This window comes from Tetrao urogallus (assembly GCF_951394365.1).
Source record: "Tetrao urogallus genome assembly, chromosome: 5".
Classification (NCBI taxonomy): domain Eukaryota; kingdom Metazoa; phylum Chordata; class Aves; order Galliformes; family Phasianidae; genus Tetrao; species Tetrao urogallus.
In genome coordinates, this window is record NC_136818.1 from 51,497,697 (window position 1) to 51,524,692 (window position 26,996).

Here is a 26,996-nt window from a genome sequence, read left to right on the forward strand (position 1 = left end):
TCTGTGCCCATCCGCGGCTCTCCAGGCCCCAGCAGCAGCCTGCAGGGCCCAGCACCTCCTGTCTCTCCTCTCAGAAGAAGCCCTCTGGAAGCTGGTGGTGGGCAGCTGGGTAGGGCAGCATGTCCACATGCCACAGCCAAGGAGCACGAAGGAGAGTCAGTCAAAGCAATGCTCCAGAGGAGCAGGAACCAGTAAAGGCACAGTGGTAGTGCTGGACTATGCCCTGATGCCTGTACCCTCTGAGCAGTCAGCAGGGAAACACACAAGGACAGGAAGAGCTTGGGGAGCTGCCATTCCTTGAGGAGGAAGTGAAAAAGCGGGGGCAGCTGGGGCAGATGGCAACTCCCTTTGGCATGAGGGGCTGTTATGCCCAAAGTGGGGTTGGGGACCCAAGGTGGGTTGTCGGGAAATGGCCTAAACATGAGAAGCTGAGACCTATCTGGTGCCAGCTCATGTTTTTCATTTGGGCAAGAGGTGGGCAGCAGGTCGGTGGGGTCCCTTGAGGCTTCCCAGCAGGTGACTGATAACTGGCTCCTTACTGAAGCTCCCCAGGGTGTGCGTAGAGGTGTGAGCTCTTTCTAAGGTGCAGGCACAGCAGGTGACTAGGAACTATTGCAAGTCTCCTCTTGCCGCAAGCTCACACACAAAGGTGGGTCTCTCAGCACGGGATGGTTCTCTCCGTGCACCTCACTTCTACAAAGCAAAATCTGCTCAGTGCTCCATGACCTGAAAGACTGACATAACGCTTTCTTTCGGCAGCCAAAATGACCTCATCCCCTCTCGGAGCCAGCGATGCGATCCTGCTTCAGAGCGCAGCCCCCGCAGGTAGGCACCATCGGGACCCTCTGACCGGCGGGGGACCCCGCGGCAGCGATAGCGGGGTGGCTGCGAGGAAACCCCCGCTGTGAGGAGAGCGGGAGATCAGCCTCCGAGTCAGAGAGATTGTGCCGTGTAAACTAACCCCTCCCACTGCTATGGACCACTGTAGCGCCCATTTTCACATGAGCACCTCTCGCTAAGGCGGCTCAGAGCCGGTAGAGGCTGAGAAAGGAAGAGGGAAAGAGAGAGACGGGGAGGAGGGAGCGAGCACCGGCACTGATGGACGAGCCAAAGGGTAAGGACGGAGCGTCCTGTGGGCGCTGGAAAGCGGCGCTGCGGGAGGCAGGCAGCTCCGTGCCGGCATCGCGCTGGAGGAGGCTGTGCTCGACGAGCTCGTGCACGTTTGCCAGCCGAGAGCGGGCTGCGGCGTCCCCGCCTGCCTGCCTTCCCTCCCTCCTGCCCCGGAGGCTGCGCGGGGTCCTCCGGGCTGGCCGTGGGCGGGCGGGGGACCCCCGGAGGCACAGCCGAGCAGCGCGTGCCTGCGCTTTGCAGAAGTTTGGCTCCGTCAGTGCGGAGGATTCCCTTCCTGGCGCTGCGGGGGAAGAGGCGGCGGGGCCGGCGGGGGCTCCCTGGTGCAGCCTGGCGCTGCTCGCAGCGAGCTTCGCGGCGCGGGGAAGGGCGCTGGAAGCCAGAAAAAGCCTAAAGGTGGTGGAAGGCGCTAGCTCGGAGGTGGGGAGAATCGCTGTGCTGTGCTGGGGGCTCTCTGGGCTCGCGCTCAGAGCGAGAACCGGCTCGGGAGAGGGAGGAAGAGGAGGATTCCCCTCCGAGAAGCCTTCTCGCCTTACTGCAGCCCCAGGCAGCGGTTAGCTGAAGATGCTTATTGCATAGTTATTGATTTGAACTCTTGTCCCAGGGCTTGCCTTTTGTAATCAGCAGCTTTGTTGCTCGTAGCATGAAGCACAGCAGCGCTAGTGGCACTTAACGTTTGGCAGAAACATTTTCTAGCTTAAAATCTGCTTTTGTCTATCTGGATGGCTTACACTATTTACAGCAACTTCTGCAGCAACGGGCTGTCTTTCTGTACTGCTGACAGCACGGGGCTCTTTGTGTGGGGCTTTTAAAACAAAGCCGAAGCACAGACATGCAGGCAAGTAGCAAACGGATAAGGATCTGGGCAGAAACTTAGCTACTGAGCTGAGCTAGATGCTTAGGGGCAGCAGTTTGCACTAGTTTGATAGCTTCTTGTCCAGAAGGCTCTCATCAGTGTTACAGCAGGGAATCAAAAGATGATTCAGTTTTTCTATAAATAAATAAAAAGGCCAACTAGTCCTCTCCGTGTTTTGAATGTCACAGACTGCAATTAATTGTTTTTTGAGTGGAAGAAATGTTTTCTAAGTCTAATGCACTTCAAGTTGTAAAGCATAGGCTGGTGGAAGTGGGAGGTTAGCTCATTAATCTGTGCAGTCAGGAGTGAAGGTAGACCTGTTTTCTACCTGTTTTGTGTATAGGGGCTGTAACAGGCTTGAAACGCTACTCCTCATCTGAAGGAAACCCGTACGTTTAATACAGATACTGTCAGCTCTGCATTGAAATGTGGGTCAGTATGCTAGCATGGCCAAGGAAGAAATTCTCCTTGGGGTGCTACAGAGCAACAGATTGTATCAGTGGTCAGCATGAATAACTTCTTGTGCACAAAGTGTAACAGTCAATAAATAAATAAACAAATGTTACTGTGGGGACCTTCAGTCTGGGGAAAATATGGTACTGATATGATGCAGGCAGCAGTGAAGTTCAGTCGATCTAAAATCAGTAGAATCGGGCATAGAAGGTACTGAACTGAGCAAGAGGTAGTAACTGTTGTAGAATACTACAAAATTGTTCCAAAAATAATGCCTCCTATTTATTTCCATGGAAACTACAACAAAGAGCACAATAACACTATTTGATAAAGCAGATGTTCGGCTAAAAAACACTAATTTGCAACATAGTCACCACCATTAGCGATGCATTTTTGCCAGCCACGACCAATAGTCTGCATGCCAGGCTAGGAAACATCTGCATAGCCATCTGGAACACGGCTTGTCTTTCACCTTGCAATCTGTTGCCACTGCTGAAACACATCTCCCACCACCTCACTGTGCTCACATCCACTGTTTGATCTCCATAAACGTTCAGCAGTGGTCAATGAATATCAATGGGTGCCATTTTTTTCTGCATGGAGGAATTCAGTATACATCTCCATGTCAGACAGCATTGTGTCAGACTCCCCTTCTGCTGCCATCTGTCACACAAATGGTGAGAAGTTTCAACCTCTACTGACACATCACCAACATCCTCCTCTGATGTGGTGGGCCAACATAATGAAATAGGAGGCATTACTTTCAGAACAGCTTATAGAGATGATGACTTAATTGCTGCTGTCAGGTGACTGCTCTCTATGGACCGATGATTGTTCCAGCATGGAGCAGTGTAAATTAAGAGCTGAGGGAAAGAATGTAAAGGAATGTCAATAATGGCTGCAAGTTCAAAGAATATGAACTGAATAGCACTCCAGAAACAAAAATGAGGATGACTTTGGCCAGCTCTGTGGGGGCACTGAAGGAGGCAAACAGAAGTTGAAACAAGTAAATACAAAGTGAAGAGAGGAAATGGAGAACACGTGATACCACGTACTGGCTGTGAATTGTGGGAGATTAGTTTTTTCCCTGACATGTTGGCACTTTCTCTAAATTAAGTTAGTAGGAACCAGCACAATTCAAAGGAAGTGTTCTGTGTTGTAGAAACAAGATAATGTGTATGTAGCAACCCCGTAATCATTTTGGAAGTAGAAAGGGTAAGATTGTAAAGATGGTGCAGGAAAAAAAAGCACAGTAGTTTCAGTTAAATGTTTTCCCACATTTTGAAGAAGAATGAATTTTGGTATAAAGGAACATTTCACGTAGTGTTATAACTAAGTAGCTTGTTTTGTTAGATTAAGATTCGTGGGGGAAATAAAGTTTTATAACAATTTGAGATTAAATGCTCCAATTGGTTAGAATATTTATGCTCATTGATGCTAATTTTCAACAAACATTAGTGAAATCACTGACAGTGGGAAAGATAGAATATCCTAGAGAACTGTTATCTATTTATTTTAACATCAGTGGTAAGCTGTTGGAGAATCCTCCTGTCTGATCAAGTCTTAATGGTTGGTTATGGAGTATGAAACTTCCCAGAAAGGCCTTCAGAATAATGTTATTATAGAAATGGATAATGCTGGCAAAAATAACAGGAACTAAAGAACCAGATAGGAAATTGCTCATCCCAGATGGGAGCAAACTTGTAAGTTCATGTGGTTCCTTCAAGCAAGTATTAATCTGTGTCCTAAAATGGAGATAGTCCTACTTACAAGAGTAGGATTGTGTTCCCTTTGGTTTGAAACACAGTGGCTGGTGAATCTGTTTACAGAGAGGAAAGCACTCCCAAGTACTCTTGCAAGTACCATAGTATTCCAAGACCCTTGCTTTCTTGAAATCTTTTTTTCTGTACAAAGCCAGTTGACTTAGGAAATAGATATCAAGAAAGCCTGGCATGATTCTCATTTGGAAAAACAGGCTCCATTTTGTCTTATATATATTATTGTTATTAGCATCCTCTTCAGAATTTCTTTAATTGAAGTTGGAGGCTTACAGAATTTTTAGGAAAAAAAATGTTCTTAAAAATCAAGTGAATATTCAGTAAATCTGGGCTGTAAGCTAAGGGAATCCCTAAGGCCTGACTTCCCAGATGGTTGGGAACCAAGTCACAGAAGGGGAAATGGAAATCTTCCTGTCCAGCATTTGATAGCCACAGGGTGGATGAGCGTAGAGCTAAGAAGGCAAGCAGTTCTTTATCTGATCTGTTTTCCAATATATTATTTGCGATTGCTTTATTTTTCTGAGACAGCAAATGTGATTGCAAATAGTAAATAGAAATCTGCCTCCACAGCAATAGATGCGTTTCTGATTTTTTTTAATTTCTTTTTTTTCTGATTACAAAAGTGTCTTTGTGATTCTCCAGGAAAGAATGAACTAATGGATTAAAACCTGGTTAACAACAGACCTCAAAAATAGTTATCAAAGGAAATCATGATTCAACAGCTGTGCTTCCAGCGGTATTCTGCAACAGGTCTGATGGCAATAGATATTTTCAATAATGATCTAAAAAACACTTAAAAAATCATTCCGATTTACAGATGGAGTTTTTCAATGCTAGGAGGAGCAGTACAAATACCAATTAAGTCAGAGGAAAAAGTCTAAGGAAGCCAAGAGTGGTTGGAAACATAAAGAGCAAATAATAGGCTTCAAGCCAGCTTGTAAAAGCACAGCTAATGTAACTTTGGGAAGAAAGCTGGACATTCAAATACTGAATGGACTAGAACGATTTCCAGGCAATTTTGCCTTGGAAAAAAAAATGCTAAGGCATGTAGGTATACATACATATTTGTATGTGATAGCCCTAACTCACATTTTATTTACTTTATCATAAGCATGGCTGCATTGCATGGTAGACAGGAAAAAGTTATTCTCTAGGCAACCTTCCTGTAGCCAAGTAAACCTATGTTTGCCTCTTAAGTAGTGTTTACCAGAAACACATAGAAAACATTCAAGGAATTTTTTGAAGAATAAATTTAAGAGGCTGAACAACTGAAAGTGGAAGATCGTAGAAACTGTAAGTGACAGTCTTTGGCCTTTCCCAAGTTGTTTAACTGGCTTAATATGGTGCAAAAATACCACGTTTGGTCACATTCCTTCTTTTCCTCGGACATCTTTGTACCTTTGGCACCTTCTGGTTTGAGAGCAACAAGTGAACCTGACTTTGCAGTTAACATTCCCTTTTTACTAACACTTGTGCTCACTGGCTATGTACTGCTGAGCTTCATTTGACTTGAAGTGGTTTGAGATAGGAGCCAGGTTCTTTCAGCAGTATCTGCTCAAAGGGACTGGGTTGTGGTTAAGACAGAAGGGGTTAGGCTGAATTTGGGGGCGAACTAAATGATGCTGAGATGACACTGGTTGGCAAGACAATCTACAAAGGATTATCATTGCTTGAAAGCAATCAAACTACAGTTGAAAAATTCTGGATTATGTTCACAAGAGCAACGCCCCAGTTGATTTTGTGAAAGATGAGTTAGATGGGACCATTTCTTCAATTATATTTACATACCTTTTTGTGAGGTGAGTGTGAGAATTGTCTTTCTCTCTCAGCTTGGCAGAAGCTTCCCTGAGCATAGCTGAAGCGTTACGGCAGGCACTTCCAATATGCTTGTGTGGGGAGCATCAGAGCCCAAAGCTGTGCTTCTGTGGTCAGTTTAGTTGGACATAAGTCTATGCTTCAGTGATGAAAGAGAGGCTTATCCTTGGCTCTAGCCTTGGTTTATTGTTTTTGTTGTTGTTGCTGTCATTGTTTTTTGTTGTTTTTTCCCCCCTGAAATAATTTTCAGCTTATCTGGCTTGAATGCCAACACCAGCCCAAGTGAGAGAACAGGAGGAGGGGAGGAGGTAAGGGTGAAAGTCACTTGGATCAAAACTATTGTGGGAGTTTCACTGTAAGGCGAGGCATGACATAAAACCAGCCCTGTGCTCTGAAACAGTACTGCATTAGCAGTACAAATTAAGAAGTGAATTAAGGGAAAAAGTGTGAGAGACCAGATGGAAAGAAACAAAGTCAGCTAAGTGCATGCTGTGCAAATTCATCCACTCGCGTCCTCTTGTGCGCTTGCCACCCTGCTCCAAATTTGGCTGGAAAAATAGTCTTCCCAGCCTCCTCCGTGGGGGCCCCGTCTCCTCTCTGCCCCTTGCTGTGCCGGCTGTAAGCTGCTGCTCTCCCTGCCCGAGGGCAATGCAGGCAAGTTACTTGTCACTGTGTGCAGGGCTTTGCCAGCCCCAGCAATGCTGCAGATTGCATCTGCCACCTGCTCTAACTCTTGCATGAATCCTTTAGGGCTCTTGCTAGTCCCTTCCAGCTTGGGAAGAGCTTCCCGGGAGCATCCACATCTCTGTTTCACCATCTGCCTTCAGGTTCCTTTTGTAATATAAATGATTGTGTAAGCAGTGATTAAGTCTCTGGTAAGAGATGTATGCCCATCAGCCTGCCCTGCACTGTCCCGTGCTCCCTATGGCTTTTGTTTAGCTGTATGCTACCTGGCTACTGCTCTCGAAATAACCCTCATAGTGGCTGAATGGTGTACTGGCTGACACCTGAACCTTTCCTAAAGCATTTTTAATTTGCACAAATAGAAGTTAATGTCTCTTTGCTTGTTATGTGCTCTCTCTCTGCTTCTGATCCTCCTGAGAACTTTCCGCCTAACCATGCAGGGTGGGGAATGCTGGATTGTTCTTGGGGAACAGAAAGGAGGAAAAATTGACTCTTTTTTACAAAGTAATGAAAGTCATCTTTTTTTTTTTTTTGCACTATCTATCTGCCTGCAATCTGTCAGCCAGAGCTCAAGTAAGAATTGGCCTCTGAGCTTTGCTTGCTGCCTGGAAAAGGTGACTCAGCAGCTGAGGATGTATGAACCACTTCTGTTCCTCAGTTCACAGTGTTTTTTCACAGTCTGCTGAGAGAACTGTTGTGGTTTCTATATATTAACTAAATGACTGCAGCTGAGGGCAGAGGTGTCTGCAGCCTCTGCCTGCTCCTCTCTGGGCTGTGGTAAGAAGGGGGAACACTTCTCCAAAACAGAGGGACAGGAGGAAAAATACCTGTCTTGGCCAAGTTCAACCTTTACCTGCTGGTTCCAGCAGGTGTGTGAGGAGTGCTTTTTGAAGTATTTGCCTTGAGTTAAATATGCCCAATAAGTTGATGTGCAGCTTCTACTTAGCCTTGCCTTCCTGAAACAGTGTAGGAAACTTACTGTTTGTTAGCTTTGTCAGAGACTACAAAACACAAAGCCAGCTGAAGCTGAAAGGATCTTTAATAAAGCAAATAATTATGTTTTGTTTACAAGACTTGGAAATACTGTTGTGACAGAAAGGCATGGAAATCACAAGGCAAAAACAAAAAAAAAATTTCCAGCAGTGTTGTTTAGGAGTTCTTCTGTCATTAGCAAGAGAGAAGTCAGGTCTTATTTTGAAATGAATCAGAAGTTTGAAGAGGAGTAAATCACACAGTGTAACACATGGAATTGAGTTAAGCTATCTACCCAGCCAGTTGAGCAGAGCAGTCAGAACTCTGCTCCTTTCCCACACTGCTCTTGTGACTTGGTTAGTACACATGTGGCTGCAACAGCCTGACCAGAGAACAGGGCCTGTCTGAAGAGCAGCTTGGTGGGATATTTTAAAAAGTCTGCACTTGTACAGGTGCAGGGTATAACAGTAGCAGAAGACAGACTGAGGCAGAATAGTGTCCTTTTTTTTTTTTTTTTTTTTTTTTTTTTTTTTTGTAGCAGAGCTCGCAGATGAGTTAAACCAACTGTGAAACAAAGCTTTTGTACTTCATCTTAAAAATAGTTTGCAACAGAACCTGGCCCCATGCTGTGAACTTCTTGTTAAGCACAGTAATTTTACTGTTGCTTTTTAGGTTACAAAGTGTGTCTCAGCTCTAGAGGCTAGTAATTTCTCCACCAATTAGAGGGCTTTTTTGTGTTGCCGTAAGATTACAAACTGGATCCCGTCAGCCTTGCTAGGAATAGATTCCTTCTATAAATAGGGACCTTGGAGAGACTTTTCTACTCATTTACTTCTCAAGAAACTGCAACCATAAATGTACATTGTCATACATTGCAAACCACATCTCTGGAACCTTGGTTGTGGTGTAACAGTAAGTCTTAGGTTTGCTAGCATGTCACAGAAATTGCATAAAATGCAGCAGCACTGCTGTAAGGTTGTCCATAACGCCAATGTAAAGTAGTAAATGACTCTCTTACTCTGGCTTCTCCTGCCTCCATCCCTGAAGCTGGACTGTGGGGAACAAATCCAGGAGTAATTCTTTCCTGCAGTGGGGCTCTGCTGCCTCTATTTTTCTTCATGTTTCTTCTAGCCTCAATGACATTTCTTGTTTTTCTCACACTTTCAAAGTAACAGCAGAACTACACAGATCTTATAGTGTGAGTCATGTGTGTGTACTTTACTAGGCCAATAATGCCCTAGTTGCTGTTTGTCTGGCAGAAAACAAGAGAGAACACACCAAAGCAGTGGAAGATGAATTTTAGAGTAGGTGTAGCTGAAGTGTGTGCTGCTGCTGCCTTAGACCCTGGGATCTCTGCCTCAGTGGGAGGAAGTGTGCTGGAGCCTTGGTTTGTTGTTAGGGGAAGGCTGAGCCTCAGCAGACAGAGAAATGATGGTTGGCTCCAGTGTTATCTGTTGATCTGCTGAGAGAAGGCTGTGACATGAGCATGGGAAAAAAGTCTGTGCACAAAGGCCTCCTTGTGAGTCCTGTGATACTGCTGCAGGATAGCTGCAACTTTCCTGTGTCACCAGGAGCTTTATGGAGGAGGCTGATGTTCGTGCCATGCGTGCTGCGTCAGCACGGTGACAGAACACTGCCAGGCCTGAGCGACAGAAGTGACACGGACTCACCCAGCACCATCACAGGGAGCTGCTTGCTGTGTGAAGCTCCAGCATTGCCAATGAGACGTAACACCTAAGGGATAGGTTGTGTTGTTTCTGCCACGCTGGGTGCTCCGGGCAGGAGACAAACGATGTCCAAGTACAGAGCTGTGTGCTGAGCACTGCCCTGACTGGCTGCTTTGGATATCTGCCTCTTTCTTTCTGCTTTTATTGGGGTCCGCAAGACCTAACCAAACCAAACGGACCTTTTCACAGCTGCAGAGACGGTGTGTGGTAAAGCACTGGTCCCGGCACAACATGCAGAAGGCAGATGTGCAGGTGAAGAAGCAGAAAGACAAATTGTTCTGATCAAAGCATAATGTATGTGTATTACAGGGCTGAATAAAGCAACAGCAAGGGCTAAAAGCGTGCTGTGTACTGATAACCCTGACTGTGACCAAGTGCAGTAAAGCTGGGTAAATACTGGCAAAGCTGGTCTTTGTGACAAGCCCTGTGTTCTGCACCCCGATAAGGCCCACAAGTTCGTCAGCTGGAGGCCTGTGTGCTGATAAGGGCCCCACAAGGATGGCTCCTTGGGACAAAACCTGTCTCCAATAACAAGATGGCAGCAAGGTTGCAGCTTGCCATATGCACCTCTTCTTTCTCTTCTATCAGGACGGCAGACTGTAGGCATTAAAGATAATCAAAATTAGCAGAGCCTGGGCAACCAGCTGTCCAAGGGCTCTTGGGGTTGAAGTTAGCAAGATCCCGAGGCAAAGAGATTTCACTGCACTGAGTGTTAGCAAAAGACCTGCCCAACAGGATGTTGGTGCCATCGAGGAAGAATCCAAGGGATGTAGTGAGGACGCATGGCATCTATGAACCCCGGTCCCCTGTTGTGTGGAATTTTGCCAGACCTTGAAGTGCGAGTATGAGGAAACCAAGTGTGGAGGAGGGAATGAGCAAGAGTGAAAAGATTTTGTAAAACACGCATCCTCTTTCTGTTCTGTGAGAACTTGTGCTTTTGCTACATTAATCTCCTGTACCATTGCTCTGTTAAAAACTGCTCCATACTCAAATTACAAAAAGATGTGAAACTAGTTTGTTTATAACTTGTTTATGATGTCACTTTGAGTAAAGTCAGGAGAGTTTAATAAGTTTGTCTCCACATGATCAGTGGTTCAAAAATGTACTCACGCCCATATTGGGCTGAGAGAAACTGATGGAAATTATTTGGCAGAAATATTGGATGGAATAGGAGAACAAGGAAAGATGCTAGAAATTTTCAGTAATGGAAAGAGCAAAGCTGAAACATCTCAACAGATGTTTGCCTTCACCATTCCTACATGAACCAAGTTGGTTTCTGATGTGTTTGTATAAAGGGTGAGCAGGTGGTGGCCCACTGTTGGGAATTGTCTGAATGGGTGTTGTAGACATGGTTTTAATGCTGTTTTTTTAGGATATTCCGTCATTTTCATATATTGCTTGCTGCTTTTACATGGCTTTCAGTCCACATGGTAGAAATCCTATCCCAGCCAATTTTAATTAAGAAAAAAAAAAAAAAACGGTACATTACGTATCTGTTCTGGGGAATTTGTACTGATAATTGCTGGAAACTTCAGCTCAGCATTTCTCTGCTCTGGGTAACTCCTAAACATAACAGTGTTTTGTTATTCTTCTTTCCACTTGAAAAATGTTATCAAAGGAGAAAGTCTGGTAAAGTGTTCAGGACGATCTGAAAGATCAACAAGTACTGAATAGTATTGTTTGAGACAGCTCTTGCATGAGTTTTCTCTCTCCATCCTACTTCTACCTTGTCCCAAAGGAAAGCAAATATCCCAGATTGCAGGATGTAGATGTGAGTCACTGCTTGGTTTTTAGTGGTGAGAAAGTTGACCGCTATCAGTTTTCCCAAATGGGAGTGGAAGCCAAGAAAAATCTCGTCACAGTGTAAGTTAAAGCTTTCTTCTTTTGAGCTCTTCTGTCCTTATCTGGCTATTTACTGCACCAGTAGAGCTGATATGCTGATTCGGCATCCTAAGGAGCAGCCAAGGCAGCTCGAAGCCACACTTAAGGAATTACAAATGGGGCTGTTAGAGTCACGAGTTTGCTCCTTAGCTGATTTATAAATGGTCTTGTTTTCTTTCTTGCTCTTTTGTCCCAGAGCTGTTAATAAATAGTCTTTTATAACTCCCATGTTCCTGCAGGAGATGTGAGGAAATAAGCCTCTGCCCTGGGGCAGGCTCTGCCAGCATCACTCAGCAAAGATCCTGGTTTAATGCCTCCAGTGCAGCCCCAACAGGCAGCATGCAGACAGGGGCACTTGTCCTGGGGGTGCGTTCTTACAGTGTCACCCCCTCGTTATCACTGCAGTGTGTCCACACAGCCTTATCCAAAGCATTTTGTGTCTGTATAACTGTTTGAGACAATAATAAGGAATGAAATAAGGAAGACGTGCAAATTGTAACCCAGACTATGGCTTGATTATAAATGGATTTCCTTTCCTGAGCCAGATTCTCCTCAAGATTCACTGTATATCCTGGTAATAAATAATCTGAACTTTGGAAACTTCTAATCTCCTGTCACAGACAATTTATCTGGCAAAACTCCTTTGCTGTTTTGTTCCATGAGGCTCCAAGCATTGCTAAGTGCAAGGCTTCTAACCATGAAAATTTAGGTCCATATTTAACTCTTAACGTTTCCCAAATCTGCTTTTGCAACCCTGAGGCTTTGGTATATATATTTATTTATTTATTACTTTCAGACATTTTGCTGAAGTCTGTGCCCTACAACAGGCTTTGGTCCTCTGTTTTCTTCCTGTTGGTTATCCCTAAAAATACCACAGGGCAATTTGTTTCCTGCTATTTGAAATGGAAATAGTAGCAGCATAAGGAACAGAGCATGATATTCATGCCAAATATCATGAGCTGAATCCTCCCAATGGTTTGTGGGAATCTCAGTTATTAAAGCTGACCTCTGAGAAATCAGTATATTTTTCCGCTAAGGCTAAGCAGTGGAGGCATTCCTCAGCAGGAAACAAAAACTATCCCCAGCTGTTCCCAGTGCTGTGCTCTGCCATGAAGAAAGGAGATAGCAGTGCTGACAGCTGGAGGTAAGTGGGAAAAGCTGAAAGAGATTAACTAGCAAGCAATCTCTTTTATGCGTGCAACCTTAACCTTTGTTTATTGAAAGAATACATCAGGCCTGCTGCCCTGCCTTGGTAGCAAAGCACTTCTCACTTCATCTGCTAGAGGTAGTTGCAAAGGGAAAGTCACTACCAATTTCTCTGCTGAGTGAGTGATATGCATGTTAGAGTAGGAAAAGGTCAGTGGGTGTCTTGTAGGTCTGAGACATGCTCCTGTAGAAGAAGAAAAACCTGTGAAGGCAATCATACTTGTAAGGAGTGGTGAGATCCAGGTACAGGCAAAATCCCATGCATAGGTGAGCTGCATCCATCCTTTTGCCTATGCAGCCTCATCATAAAGTGCCTTTGCCAGCAGCTCTGCTGACACTGTGTCAGTCTGGAGTGGTCTTTGTGCTTCTGCAGCCAGTCCCCGACAGCCTTTGATCCTGAATGGGAAGTGAAACTTTAGGAGAAAATCTGCTTGTTTTGCTGTGCTGAAATGCACAAGAAGCTCTGCTTTTCCTCTGGCAGCCACTCAGTCTGTGTGCATGTGGCACTCCTGGTGCCACGTTACTGTTTTGGAAGCTGGGGAAGTAAGCCCCTGAAAAGCGGTAGTGGAGCCTGATGTGCAAAGCAATCCCAGGAATCTGTGATTCAGAGAAAAACGTCCCTGAGATGCAGCCTCAGCCCTGCAAGGCGGGAGTGGTTGTTGGTGGGAAGGGCAAATGGGGAAACTGGTGGCTACTGGGAGGGTATATTTTGACACTTTGTATGGTGCAGAACACACTGTGGGTACTGAGAGGTTTGGCCATATTTTCTCTGTGGTTGTTTCTGTGCCATAATCTGGTGGGGTTTAGCAGTATTTGCAATGTTTGAGACTTTGTTCTCTAGGAAGTTGCTGAACTTTCTCACTCGAGTGTGGGTTTTGGGGTGGGAAATGATTCTCCTTAAGGCCGCTTCCTTTCTTTTGTCATGGCAACTTCTGCATCGTGCTGATGCAGGGAGGCTGATGGAGCATGAGGAGGGGAGCTGTGCTGGGTGGGTAATGTGCCTCCGATCACCAATCTGCCTATTAAAGTAATGGTCCCACTACTTTACCACCAACTGTTAAACACTTGTAAGCAGTAGCGGTGTGGGGGCTGAGCTGGGAGCTATCAGCCAAAGAGAAAGATACGCCCTAATTCTGATAGAGAAAGAAACATTGCTCTGATAGTTGAGTATTATTAAATAAGTAATTCATAGTTAGTCTGCATTAACAAATAACGTCTAGTAGCAATTTAAAATGGTTTCCCGAAGTCAAAATACTTGAGCTGAATCAACTGAGTATTTAAAATAATCAAAAGGAATGCAAATCAGAAACAGACTAATAACTTATTCTCTTCCCCAGAAGCCTTAATCTAACAGTTGAAAGTTATGCTATTTTAAGAAAATAGCGTCAGTGAGAAAGATATGTATTTAAAGGTGGGGGGGGGGAATGAAGCTGTTTGCAATCAATACATATTCAATCTCAGAAAGTGTAGGAGGTGGTCAAAAGAGGCATAAGAAGAAAACACGGCCAGACACTTAAGAACAGCAGAGAATTGAAGGGCACTAAGCACAAAAGGATGTCTAGCAGCAATACTGTCCCACTGCAAGTCAGTATATTGGAACTATCAGTGGAAACAAAACTGAAGGATGTTAGTGCTCGAGCCTGCTTTGTTTCCTGTAAGAAAAATAGATGCTTTTACATAATTAGATAGCTAAGTGTATTTAAGTAATAACTTGCGTGATAAGCTTGAATTCACAGGATATTTTCTGATGAAACTTCGAGCTTTGTGGGTAATGACAATAGATCTTCTCCAGTTAAATTATAGCCTTAATGGGCTGGTAACACAAATTAATGCCAGAAGTCATCTGGTAACAACTGATGTAATTGCTAACAGTTGTTTCTTCTGATTTGAAAACCTCTTTGATGTGTGAATCCTAAAAGAAAGATCATAAAGAGAGTCCAGACTTGGAAGCCTAATAAAACATCACATAAATGTAGAAATTAACTGTCTAAAGGTCATTGTGTCAGCAGTATCTTGCCACTTGTTGGTTGTATTGGAGAATATTGAGTATCTCTGTCTAGCTACTGGGATGCAAGCCAGCAGAATGCTTTCCCACAGAGAGATGACTTAATGAAAAGAGTTGTGGAAGTTTTGGTGGGGCTGGGGTATAATGGCAGGGAGCAGGGCTGGGAAGCTGCATGCGGGCTGTGCTGTGCATGTGCTGCAGTGGGAAGGTCTCTGCCAAGGATGTGCTTTGTGTGCAGGGCAAAAGGGTGTTTGTTGGCAGGGCCTGCTGCCCTTAACTCTCTGACACGGCTCCTTTGGCACAGGGGATGTGGGACTGACCTGCACAAAGCCCCTCGGGGCCACTTCCAGCTGCGCAGGCAGCTGTGGGCAGGGAGAGAAGGACTCTGTGATGCCTGCTCCTTTGTTTCTGTCCCTTGCTGCCACTGCTCAGCTCTCACAGCACTCCCCAGCTTTCCAGGAATGTGGCATGCCTTTTTTTTTTTTTCCTCATATTTTTTTCCCCTGAAACACAGCGCTCCTCCAAAGCATCCCATGCAGTTTCCCCAGGTCATGCTCCAGCTGTGACTTGTTAAGCAGCAAAAAGATGAGGTGCCCCCATCCTAAGCAATGCTTGTACATGTGGGATCCTACTTTACCACCTTCCCTATGGCTTGCCCATTCTCACTGTCAGATCTGGCTTCCTGACATCTATCACAGACTTTGCTGAAATTCTTTTCCTTTTACTTTTCGTTTGTCTGAAGATGATTAATGTCTCCCTTGCTCATCTCTTTCTAAACTAAACAATCCAATGCCTTCAATCTTTCCTCACAGGTCAAGTTTATAGATCTCAGATCTATCTATCTTGCTCTTTTCTGGAGCTTCTCCAAGTAGTGTACATCTTTCTTGAAAGGCAGTGGCCAAACTTGGGCATAGAACTTCATATAAGGCTCTACCCAGGTTAGATGGAGGGAAGGATTACTTTAAACTGCTATAGCTGCAAGAATGTTTTCTCTGTGTGTGCTGCTTAACTACTTGTTCACTATACTGACTTTTTGTGATGCCTATTTTCCAAACAAGAGCAAATATTTGCTCTTGTCCTTACTGAAGTGAGCTGGTGGTTTCCCCTGGGGATTCCCTATTTTCCAGATTTATTTATATTCCAGTCCTATTTATCATCATGCTTTTAACTCCCAACTTGGTGCTATCACAAGTAGTCATGTTCTTTATTCCATCTCCCAGCTCGCTAACGCATCTGTAGGTTCAAGACAAGGTTAAACTTTTCTGCCTGGTTGCATAGCCTATATCTACATGTCTGCCAGCTCTTGAGATTGGTAGGGCTGTGCAGTTTCATAGCAAGTGTATCTGAAAAACAGCATCCAAGAAAAAAGGCATACTATATTGTTTGGATTATCGGTTTCACTGGAATTTCAGTGTTTATATGTTAGCATTTATGGGCACTTCATCTGGAAAACTATAATCCACTAAATGTGTATTTATAACTGTATAGAGCATCACAGTGTGGGCCAGCTATCATGCTAGTACTTAAGACACAAAGAATAATTAAAACTTGGAGTAGAGCTCCCTATACAGTTCCACATAATAGCTACAAAAAGTGATGTAAATGCTAGTCTGAAGCTTGAAGTCTAACTTCAAAGTGTTCAATGTCTTGTCCTGATATTTTGAAGGAGAATCTCTCAAACCAAAGCAGTTCATATACTGTATATGGTCTTGTATCAATAAGGCAACCCTGAGCCTCTTACCAGCCCAATAAAAAGCCTTCCTGACACATGTGGTTTACGTCATTTTGCAGCAAAATATTCCTCATCAACCTCGCCATGTGTGCCTTTCAGCATGACAAATTTCATGACTAACAAAAGCTCATTCTCTCCCAGCAGGCAGATAATGTATGTAACCTATATGCACCTTGGCAGAACAGCAGCACTGATTGCTCCCATCCCTTCTCCCTGCCATCACGAGCTCTCTGATTTGCTTGAGTTAGGGAGTTCCACAGGCTATATATGCCCTTTAGCTGGGCTGTACGACTGCACAAACATGCAGCAAGCATCCCTGGAAACTGCTCAGTGAACCCATTGCTGGGAGGCTCCTAGCAGACTATGCAGCAACGTGGGTGATCAGTGCAAGAGCAACAGATGGGCACGGTTAAGTGTGATGCTGTCTTAGTCTATGACATCATTCTGAGCCTCAAGGATGGCAGGTAGTGCCTTGGAACTCCCTTTCCTTAGAGCATGAAGTATGGCAAATTTAATTAAATGCAGTTGAATGTGGGTTTGTTGGGGTGGCATAGGAGTGATGTCAGGATGTCTCATCATTGGCTGTGATTGGTGAGCCTGAGGTAGCATTGGTGTGAGGTCCCCACTTTGCTTCATTTAGGCTGGGAATGCAGCGTCTCCTAGTGTAAGTGGCACATAATTGTGCAAGGCTCGTTTCTGCAGAACAGGTCAGGAGTGCTTGAGAAAAGAACAGGTAATTCTGTACATGGAGGAGAGCTGCTGAACTGCTCAGGTAGACAGAAAGGTTGCCAGAAAGGCAAAATCTGGAAGAGATCGTTGTTTATAAATTGGTTTAAGTTAATAAATTCCAGGCCATTTGAGAGCTGCAGAAGTTTTAAGTCAGAGATGGACTAAAGACAAAGGGAATGTACTGGCAATAAATTGAGGCTGAAAATGAGAGTGTTTCTGGCTGTACAAATGTATACTGAGAGCAGAAAAGTGATGTGTGGGGAGCTGTCACTTGTCAGTGTGGCACTTGTGCAGTGGAAATGTTATTGCAGCACAGCCCTTCTGTAACAGGCTGAGTGTGAGCATCCAAAGCTAAGAGCAAATGTCACCTTTAGCTGCTGTGTTAAGCCAGACCTTGGAACTGTATTTTAGTTAGTGGAGATGCTGGGTCACAGCGAGGTTATCTGAACTGAGAATGACTGTGGACCATGCACAGCATCTCTCCCTAAATCAGTGTTACTTCTGTTTATTGCATCTCTTCAAGCAGCTGGCTGCCTCGTTTCTTTTAACATTACTTGCGAAGTGAGAAGGGAGCGGGGGGGTGGCAGCCTTGGTCATGAGTGACATCTCCTGGCTGATGAGGCCACGGGACAGTGTGGTTTTGGCTGGAGGAAATTTCCTATTTGTCTCGAGGCTCTGGGAGATGCTGGGGTCAATCCTGATTGCTTGCTGTCGCACAAAGCTGCCTCCCACACCATGCAGTTTTCCTGGGTTCCTCACCAAGAGCAGCGGGATTTTGTAGCAGAGCGACTGCCAGCTGAAGTGCCTGCCAGCATCACTCTCAGTTGATAGCTAACTCAGAGACAGAAATGATAGTAGATCTGTTTATGTTCTGGGCCCCACACCAATCACTCGGAGCCAGCAGCAGCCCCTACAAAACAACAAAGAGACCAAAATTAGAAACAGACAGAGATACATGAGCAGCTGGGCTGTGCTCCAACATCTGGAGAGCACTCCATGCTTGCGCAGCTGGGCAGGGTGCAGCAACCAGGCCCCCAGCTTGAGGAGAAAAGTAGCATAGCTGCTATGCCTGCTTATGGCCTTACATGATATTTTTTAACACCACTTACATAACAGGAGAAAGAACAGAGATGTCCTGGGCTCTGGCTGGAAACAAAGCTGGGAGGTCATGCTCAGTATTTAGCTGTGGAAAACTGCTGATGAAGAAGTGCTGGGGCCTGGCAATCACGAAGGTGCTGGGCGTGAAGGACTGCCTTGCATAGTGGGGGCTGAGGAGTGTCAGCACAGCATGCAGAAACATGGACATGAAGTACAGAGGAGCTGGAGGAGGCTAGGGAAAGCGTAGGTTCTGTAGGCATTGCAGGAGCTGCAGTTATGTCTAGAGCTGATAGAAATAACCAAGTGTATAGGAAAAGGAGCTTGTTCAAATACCCCAACTTCCTGAGCAAATTGCAGGTCAAATTTTAATTGCATCGAGTTCTTTATCTGGATTTTGCAATGTCTAAAAGAAATTGTGTTCAATCTATACTCTTCTAAAGTGCCATTTAGCAGGTCTTTGGTTTTGCTAGCTTACTCACTGAGTTATGCTTATCATTTGTACTTTGTATTTTGTTTCAACAAGTCTTTGGTAGCATAACAGTTCATGCAAATGGATGCTCTGGTATGGGATACAGCAATGAAATTGCTATCTCAGAGTCCTTGTCACAGTCCTGACAAGGGCCCGTGACACTGAGTTACAATTCAGGAGGTGAGAGTTGTGTTCAGGACTAAGAAAATAATATGCCTTGGAAAATAAATGACTCATCTGAGGCTGCAGGTGGGATGCAGAAAATTATGTCTTTGCCTACAGGCAAGGGATTTCTCTAGGCCCATTTCATTAGGAAAATTGTTCCTAACCTGTTGCTGCTGAAAAGATGCAGTTGATAAAGAATATTCATCATGACAGGAAATCTGAATATCTTAGAACTGATGCAAAGGCATGCCATCTTTCAGCCCTGTGACAGTAAGCACTCAGCAAGGCTATTAGTAGCTGCTTCTAGACAAGAGTAAAGATGGCAACTATTACGTGGGTTTTCTGTGCAGCTGTCAGCAGCAGTTCCAGTTTTCAACCATGCTTCACTGGAGCTGTTGGAGAGGGTCCAGAGGAGTGCCATGAAGATGATCAGAGGTCTGGAACACCTCCCCTACAGAGACAGGCTGAGGGATCTGGGCTTGTTCATCCTGGAGAAAAGAAGGCTGTGAGGAGACTTCATTGCACCCTTCCAGTATTTAAAGGGGATTATAAATGTGACAGGAATCAACTTTTAGCAAGGATAGACAGTGATTGGACAAAGGGGAATGGTTTTAAGCTCAAAGGGAGAAGGTTCAGATGTCAGGAGGAAGTTCTTCACAGAGAAAGTGGTGAGATGCTGGAACAGGTTGCCTGAAGAGGTTGTGGGTGCTCCATCCCTGGAAATGTTCAAGAGTGGGTTGGATGGGGCTCTGGGCAATCTGGTCTAGTACCAGATCTGGAGATTGGTGGTCTTGCCTGTGGCGGGGGGAGGTGGAATTCGATGATCCTTGGGGTCCCTTTGAACCCAAGCCATTCTATGATTCATTTGTATCTATACTGTGCAGCTAGTTATATCACCTGCTTGTATTCATTTTTCTAGTGTTCATTTTTGTTCAATGGACATGTTCAGTACATTCATAACCTGAGCCAACTATCTCCATCAGGAGGAAAAGTCTCCCAGCTGTCACACTCTGCTGTTTTTAATCATTTCAAGCCTTGAGTTCTGGGGCCCTTTTGAAGAAAGCAATATAAAATGCATTCTGCCCTCCTACTGTCTGGTATGTGTACTAGACTGTTTTTTCTAAGCTACATTCTTGGAGATATTGGCAAGCATGCTCTGCCTCTAACAGACGGTCACAAAATGTGAGCATAACAAGCTTCCAAATTTTGCCGTTAGCATCAGCAGATTTACATGTAAGCACAGTGGGAGAGCACAAAGCTCCAGGTCAGCATTAGGCTCCCCAAGGACCTCCTTGTGGGGAGATTTTCGGAACAAGTTTTCTCAGAACTTTCAGATTCCATTCTCCTTAGATGGATGAGAAGCAACTATCTGTCTGCAGATGCAAAGGTTTCAAGAACTCCCCCCATCTTTTTCAGAGGTTAGCCCAAATGAAGTTACTCCAGGATGTTGGGTCATTTGTAGGGCTGGACAACACTTGGTGTAGTTCTGGCATCTAGGACCAACTTTGATGTGGAGAACTACTCCAGTATTGCCTAAAGGACTGGAGAATCAATAACTTCTGGAACTGAAGTTCTGCTGTACAGATGCAGAGCAAACATTCCTTTATCTTCTTGGAGAGTGAAGGTAGTTGATATCTCTGCCTGCATGGAGGTATTGCCACCTTGAATGACCCATAACAGACTTCTAAACATCTCTAGGAGAATTTGTGTACTAGGAAAAGACAAATTAGCACCCATGTGAGCAGTAAGGCAAACAGTGCTTTTGACTATGGAATTTCAGTGTGGGTAGAAATAGATTTCATGTAGTAGAAAGAACAGGTACTAGAGCGCCAATAGTTGAAACTATTCCATTTACAGCTAGATTATAAATCTACAAAATATTTTTGCAGATACCTTGTCTAGAGCTTTGTGTTGTGGATTGTATTTTATTAAACAATACTAAAGTGACTGAGCCTAAGTTGTGAACTGAAATTTCCATCATGGGAGATGGAAGGAGAAGCCAAAGTAGAAAAATACGATAGGCAACACTGTGCTATTAGTATATTCCGAAAACTCAAAAGCTATATTGGTTCTGAATTATTTCCACCAGCCATAAGTAGCTTTTTTAAACAGTTCTACTGCTGACAATGTATTTTAAACTACAAAAATATTAATTTACTTTTTTTTTTTTTTTTTTTTTTTTTTAATATAGCATTGCCAAAGTTCAGGACAGCACTGCTTAAACTGTGATTACCACGTACAGAAATGTTAGCGTTAGACTTTCTAAATGCATTACCAGTGACAAGGATGTTGTAAAAACCTGGCACAAGGTATGCAGTGACAGAGTGCGGCAGGGGTTAAAGCTCTTGGCTCTGCTAAGCTTTGTTGTTTTTAAATTAGCAGTCTGTTCTTTCAGCTTCTCAGTGGTTATTGAAACAAAGACAGAGCTATGGAAAAAGCTGGTGCTTGTCCCATGCAAACAGTATTTGGAACACGGGAACATGCCTGAAGACTTTTGGGGTGAGGTAAGTTGGGTTATAGGGATGCTAACATCCTTTTTCTGCTCTAGTCACAGGTAGCAAACCAAAGATGTCCACAACAAGGAAAATTCTACTCGTACTCGGATTTCTCTCCACATTGGCTGCAATTGCTTTAATTGCTGTAGCAGTGACCCAAAACCAGCCACTTCCAAAGAACGTCAAGGTATTACAAGCTGAGGCTCTTATAGGAAAACAAGCCAAGCAGAGGTTTAGGCATGCATGGTGCTCAAGGACATGTTGCTGTCCCTGCTGGGTCAGTCTGATCTCCCTTTCAGGCTCTGTGCATCTTAAGCAATCTGATCAAAACAGATATGCCTTCACAAGAGACCATCTCCTAAGTAATCATTTACAATCTTGCTACTGCTCTCATCCCCTTAAGTGAAAACTTAGGACAAAACATTGCATGGGGAGAGTAATGATGTGGCATGTCCCCACAGTTGCCAGGTTTGCTGTTCATTTCTGCCCATGCTCATGCATATGCTCTATCCAACTCAGTGGCTCAGGTGTGATGACAGGATCTGTTCTGTCCACAGTATGGGATTGTGCTAGATGCGGGGTCGTCCCACACAAACCTGTATGTGTATGAGTGGCCAGCAGAGAAGGAGAATGACACTGGAGTGGTGCAGCAGGTGGAGGTGTGTAAAGTTGAAGGTAAGAGGAAAGAAGGAAGCAGTGAAAGGGGATGAATTGGAAAGAGAATGTGGCGAAAGGGTGGTGGAGATGAAATTTGGGGAGCTGACCAATAGTGACAGCAGCATTAAATCTGTGAACTAACGTATATCCCACTGCTTCCTGCTAAGAACTTGTTGCTTGAACTTCCAAAGAGAAAAGTTGGGTCCATTTTTCCTTTCATTTGGGGATGCACAGAGTTAAATGCTTTGTGGAAAGAACTACACTAAGGGTTGTACTTGACAACAACAAAATGCAATTTCTGTGTGTACCCTTGCTGAAGCACTGATAAACATCAGTGATAAAGGAGGACACTCTGATCTCATTTTAAAGGAAAAAAGTGACAAGGTTACTAAACTTAAGCATACTGTGGTTTTTTGTTTTTTTTTTTTTTAATATTTAATTGCTATGTAGATATGTAATGGTTTTGGAAGGCCTATGGTGTCAGTCACAGCTTTTGTCAGAGGAATGACTGATGGTTTAGGGTTTCTAAAACCTAGAAATGGGGTGGTTAAATCTGTTGCTGCTTGTGCTAGTGATATTGTTTAGTGGACAAGGCTCATGACAGCCCTCACAGGTTACGCTTGGAGATGGTGCAATGAAGTCTTCCAATTTCTTGCAGGCCCAGGGATCTCAGGTTATTCCCAGACTACAGAGAAGGCAGGTCCCTCTCTGGTGCAGTGCCTCCGACAAGCAGAAGAGGTGATTCCCTCAAAGCAGCATCGAGAGACACCCGTCTACCTCGGAGCAACTGCTGGCATGCGGCTCCTCAGGTACCGCAGTGTTCATCTCCTTCCCTTGCACCTTAGGGCACCATAGATACCAAGCGGTGTCTCTGCAGTGAAGTCATTGGAAATGCTACAAGTTGGTGCTGTGCCCAGATTTCCATCTCTCTGGACCTCTAGTCTCCCCAGACTCTTCCCCACTTGCCTGGCAGGTCTGTTTCCACCTGCTCCCCTCTTCCATTTTCTACAGCACCACAGACGCTATAAAGCATAGCCATGCCCAAACTGCTACTTGGAGAAGTTGTTCAAACATCTCTCACAGTCTAGTAATAGATTTCACCCACAGTTTTTGTGCCCTGTCATGTTTTAACTCCCTACATACCTCGACTTGGCCTGAAATCACCAAAACTAAGGTAACTTTATATAGTTCAAATTTATGATTTTTCTTGGGGTGACTCAGACCTGTTACCTGGCTGGATCAGGGAGCTAATTTCATGTGTTTTGTCTAGGGAAAATCCCTGGGATATCATAAGACATGGTCTCTTATGAAATGGTGAAAAGTGAATAGGATCTCCCCAGGGTGATCCTTGCCAGGGAACGTTCTCTAGGAGAGCAGGGGAGCTATGCTCCAATTCCTGCTGTCAACTGCAGTGTCTGTGTCCAGGCTGGTAGCAGCTGTGCTGTCAAGGTGTGATCGAGAGACACAGCCAGTTACAGCTGGATGTATCCATGTGAAGGACTGTCATGTTATAACTGACGGTTGGTGGGGGGTTGCAGCCTTTCTGCTCAGAGTGAAGCCCATAAGCTGCTGAGGGCTGTCAGCTGCAGTCACTCCATCCTTTCTTCCATTCATTCAGGTTGGAAAATAAAGATGCAGCTGACAAAGTCTTGTCCTCAGTCGAGAAGACACTACGCTCAGCTCCCTTCAATTTCCAGGGCGCCAGAATCATCAGCGGTCAGGAAGAAGGAGCCTATGGATGGATCACCATTAACTACTTGCTTGGTAATTTCAAGCAGGTATTGTATCACTGGCAAGTCCAGATTTGAACCACTGGCTGGCAGTGCTGTATGAATCATGCCGTTCATGAGGGTGTTTCAGGAGGCTTCCTGTGAGACATTTATCACAGATCGGGATGCTGTGCTTCTTGCATCAGCAATTACTGTAGGTAGCCTTAGAGCACTGAAATAAAACAACAGTTTCAATAACTTCTCACAGCATCCTCCTCACTTACTGATCTAAAATACTTCTGTGCTTGGTTAAATATCTGCAAAGTGTCACTAGTACTTGAAGGGAGCATATAAAAATGAAGGGGAACAGATGTTTACGAGGGTGGATAGTGATAGGACAAGGGGGAATGGTTTTAAACTGAGACAGGGGAGGTTTAGGTTAGATATTAGGAGGAAGTTTTTCACACAGAGTGGTGGTGCACTGGAACAGGTTGTCCAAGGAGGTTGTGGATGCCCCATCCCTGGAGTATTCAAGGCCAAGCTGGATGTGGCTCTGGGCAGCCTGGTCTGGTGGTTGGCGACCCTGCACATGGCAGGGGGGTTGAAACCAGATGATCATTGTGGTCTTTTTCAACCCAGGCTAAAAGAAAAAGAAAAAAAAAACTTTTCAGTATTTGATGATGATTCTTTACTATCAGGTTTATAAGTCATCTGGGCACTGAAACAGTAAATTGATTTTTCATATAGCAGTTGTTTTTGTTACATGTTCTTCAACCTCTTGCAAACACTTGGATGTGATCCATCTTGTGCTCTTCTGAGCCTGTACCTTGTTCTGGTTCTCATCTCGTGCCCCCCTTGAAGCCGTACTCCCTTTCCTGCATTCTGTCCTTCTGCTACTATTCTACGAAGACTTTTCTCTTTTTGTTCCTGAGTACATTTTCTCCATGCCTGATGTATCCGTACTTTTAATTTTTTTTCAAGTCTGGCTGGAAAAAATTTCTACATTCCCTGAAATCTGTAAGTGAGACATCAGGAGCATTAGACCTTGGAGGAGCCTCAACACAGATTACCTTTGTACCAGCTGAAATCTCTTCTGAGTCCCCACAGAATTTGCTGTATTTCCGCCTCTATGGCAAGGATTACCAAGTGTACACACACAGCTTCCTTTGCTATGGAAAGGACCAGGCTCTGCAACAGAAACTGGCCAGCGACCTACAGGCAAGTACTTCTGGGGTGGCACGCGGAGGTCCTGGACTCTCACAGCTTTGACGTACTGGTGCTGCTGTGTCCTGGCTAAATGTCGCATCACTTAGCCTGGATTTGGAAAGTGTTGTTATCCTCCATAAAGTTTGGTTAGATGCTCACAGATGACAGCCAACATTTTCAAAGATATTACTAATTAGAGATGCCTTGACTGATTGGCATGGGATAGCAGCAATACTGTGCTTGTCCGAAAAAGATGGTGGAGATGGTGCTTCACCATCTGACAAAATCCCAAATCAACAGCAGCTTCAGAAAATATGGCTGGAACTTGCCCAAGGTCTGAAAGGGAGAATGCAACAGAGCAAGAAGCAGTAGCCACATGTCCCAAATTACGGCTAAAGCCTTAAGTCAGTCCTCACCTTTGACCCAGTGTTTGTGTGTCTTGGCATGATGTATCATGACAAGTGCCTTGTGGTCACCCTTCCTTGTGGTTTTTTCCCAGTGTGTTATTCTAGAGTGAAATATAACAGCTTTTGTGAATCTTATTTTCAGAGCACAGAGAACGGCAGCCTCTTTGATCCATGCTTTCACCAAGGATATCAGAGAACTATAAGTATCAATAATTTCTTCAAAAACCCTTGTACATCAGTCGAGAAAAAACAATTTCCTTTCAGCCAGCTGCATATTGAAGGAGAGGGGAATTATGAAAAATGCCGAAGAAATATCCAGAATCTCTTTAACAAAACCAACTGTCCTTACTCCAGCTGCTCCTTCAATGGGATATATCTACCTCCATTACAGGGGGACTTTGGGGTAGGTTTGCATTCTTCAACTCCCTATAATTCAGACCATCAGAAGAAGAGAAACTCAGAACAATGCTGGAGCGTATTATCCATGGATGGGGCAGAAATTCATTTCCAAGATAACTTTTTAGACATGAAACTACAGAAATAGTCTTTGTTGTCTGGCTGTGAAGACAACAAATATAAGAGCTACTATAGTAGATACCGGCCTACGAGGCAGTGGTACTTCATTTACAGATTCATTTTTAAAGCTGTCCCTCCCAATGGCCAGCACCAGGGACAGGAGAGCTTGTCACAGGCCAGTGTGATTCATGCACAACTGTGTGAGCATTACTGAAGCCAGCCAGCTCACCTGACTGTTTCTTTTGTTTCTCTAAATAAAGCTGTCTTGTGGGATTACTGTTGTCCTACTCAGGTTAAAATATTCTCTTTCAGGCCTTTTCTGCTTTCTACTTTGTGATGAACTTTTTAAACCTGACAAATGATGTCCCCTTCACCCTGGATGAAGTGACCAGTGCTATTGAGAAACTCTGCGCCCGGCCTTGGCATGAGGTGAGCAGAGCTGCTTCTCTGCAGTGGGGCAGACTGCCCAAGTCCCAAGTGTTGCTAATGCTTCCTAATAGGATGCGTGGTTGGGGGTAATTTCCAAGGCAGGCACAGGAAGATTTCCCACAGCACCTGCAGTGAATGTTCAAGTGCAAGCTGGAGCTGCAGGAACACAGGTTTAGCAGCCTGGTGACTTCTCCCTCTTTTCCTAGGTGAAGCTACAGTATCATCAAATAAAAGAAAAGTACCTGAGCGAATACTGCTTCTCCGGAGCCTACATCCTCTCTCTACTGGAAAATGGCTATGGATTCACTACAGGGAACTGGCAAAGGATCCACTTCCTTGGAAAGGTATGTTGATTGCCACCTCTGCTATACAGCTTTGCCCATCTTCCACAGGGATGATACTGCCCTGGCACCTTCCATCTCTGATTCTGCTCCTCTCCATTTCAGATTGGCAGCAGCGATGCAGGCTGGACACTGGGCTACATGCTGAACCTGACCAACATGATCCCTGCGGAGGAGCCTCCTGCACCTCCTCTTTCCTACAGCAGCTATGTGGGGCTGATGGTTCTGTGCTCCCTTGTGCTGGTATCAGTGATCCTGCTTGCTTTGCTTCTCTTCCACAAGCCCAAGTGCCTGCAGAAAGGGATCGTCTAGGAAGACTATGGAGGGAGAGGCGCCCCAGCTGCTCAGGGCTAGGAGCCCACTGAAGACCAGGCTGTAGTGCAGAGTCCCTCTCTCTGAAGCTACTGACTGTGTACAACAAGGGCATTTGTCTCTTTTAAGTTTCACTTGCACTGACAGATGTTGGGACATCAGGCTCGCCACCTCTATACCACGGACAGACAAGCGAGCGTTCCCTTCTTGAATGGGTCGTATTTTC

The 26,996-nt window shown here is 44.7% G+C and overlaps 1 protein-coding gene across 1 annotated transcript in view; it reads left to right on the forward strand.

Moving 5' to 3' along the window:
* Nucleotides 1–26,770, forward strand: part of ENTPD1 (ectonucleoside triphosphate diphosphohydrolase 1) — a gene marked incomplete at both ends in the record, with an annotated part of 46,641 nt that extends 19,871 nt beyond the window's left edge. Inside the window, 12 exon segments of the mRNA XM_079535923.1 lie at nt 306–372; nt 374–474; nt 760–825; nt 21,247–21,380; nt 21,751–21,868; nt 22,509–22,659; nt 23,469–23,628; nt 24,541–24,777; nt 25,315–25,575; nt 26,001–26,117; nt 26,324–26,461; nt 26,564–26,770. Of these exon segments, the coding sequence (XP_079392049.1) occupies nt 306–372; nt 374–474; nt 760–825; nt 21,247–21,380; nt 21,751–21,868; nt 22,509–22,659; nt 23,469–23,628; nt 24,541–24,777; nt 25,315–25,575; nt 26,001–26,117; nt 26,324–26,461; nt 26,564–26,770 (1,757 nt within the window).
* Nucleotides 26,771–26,996: the final 226 nt, after the last annotated feature.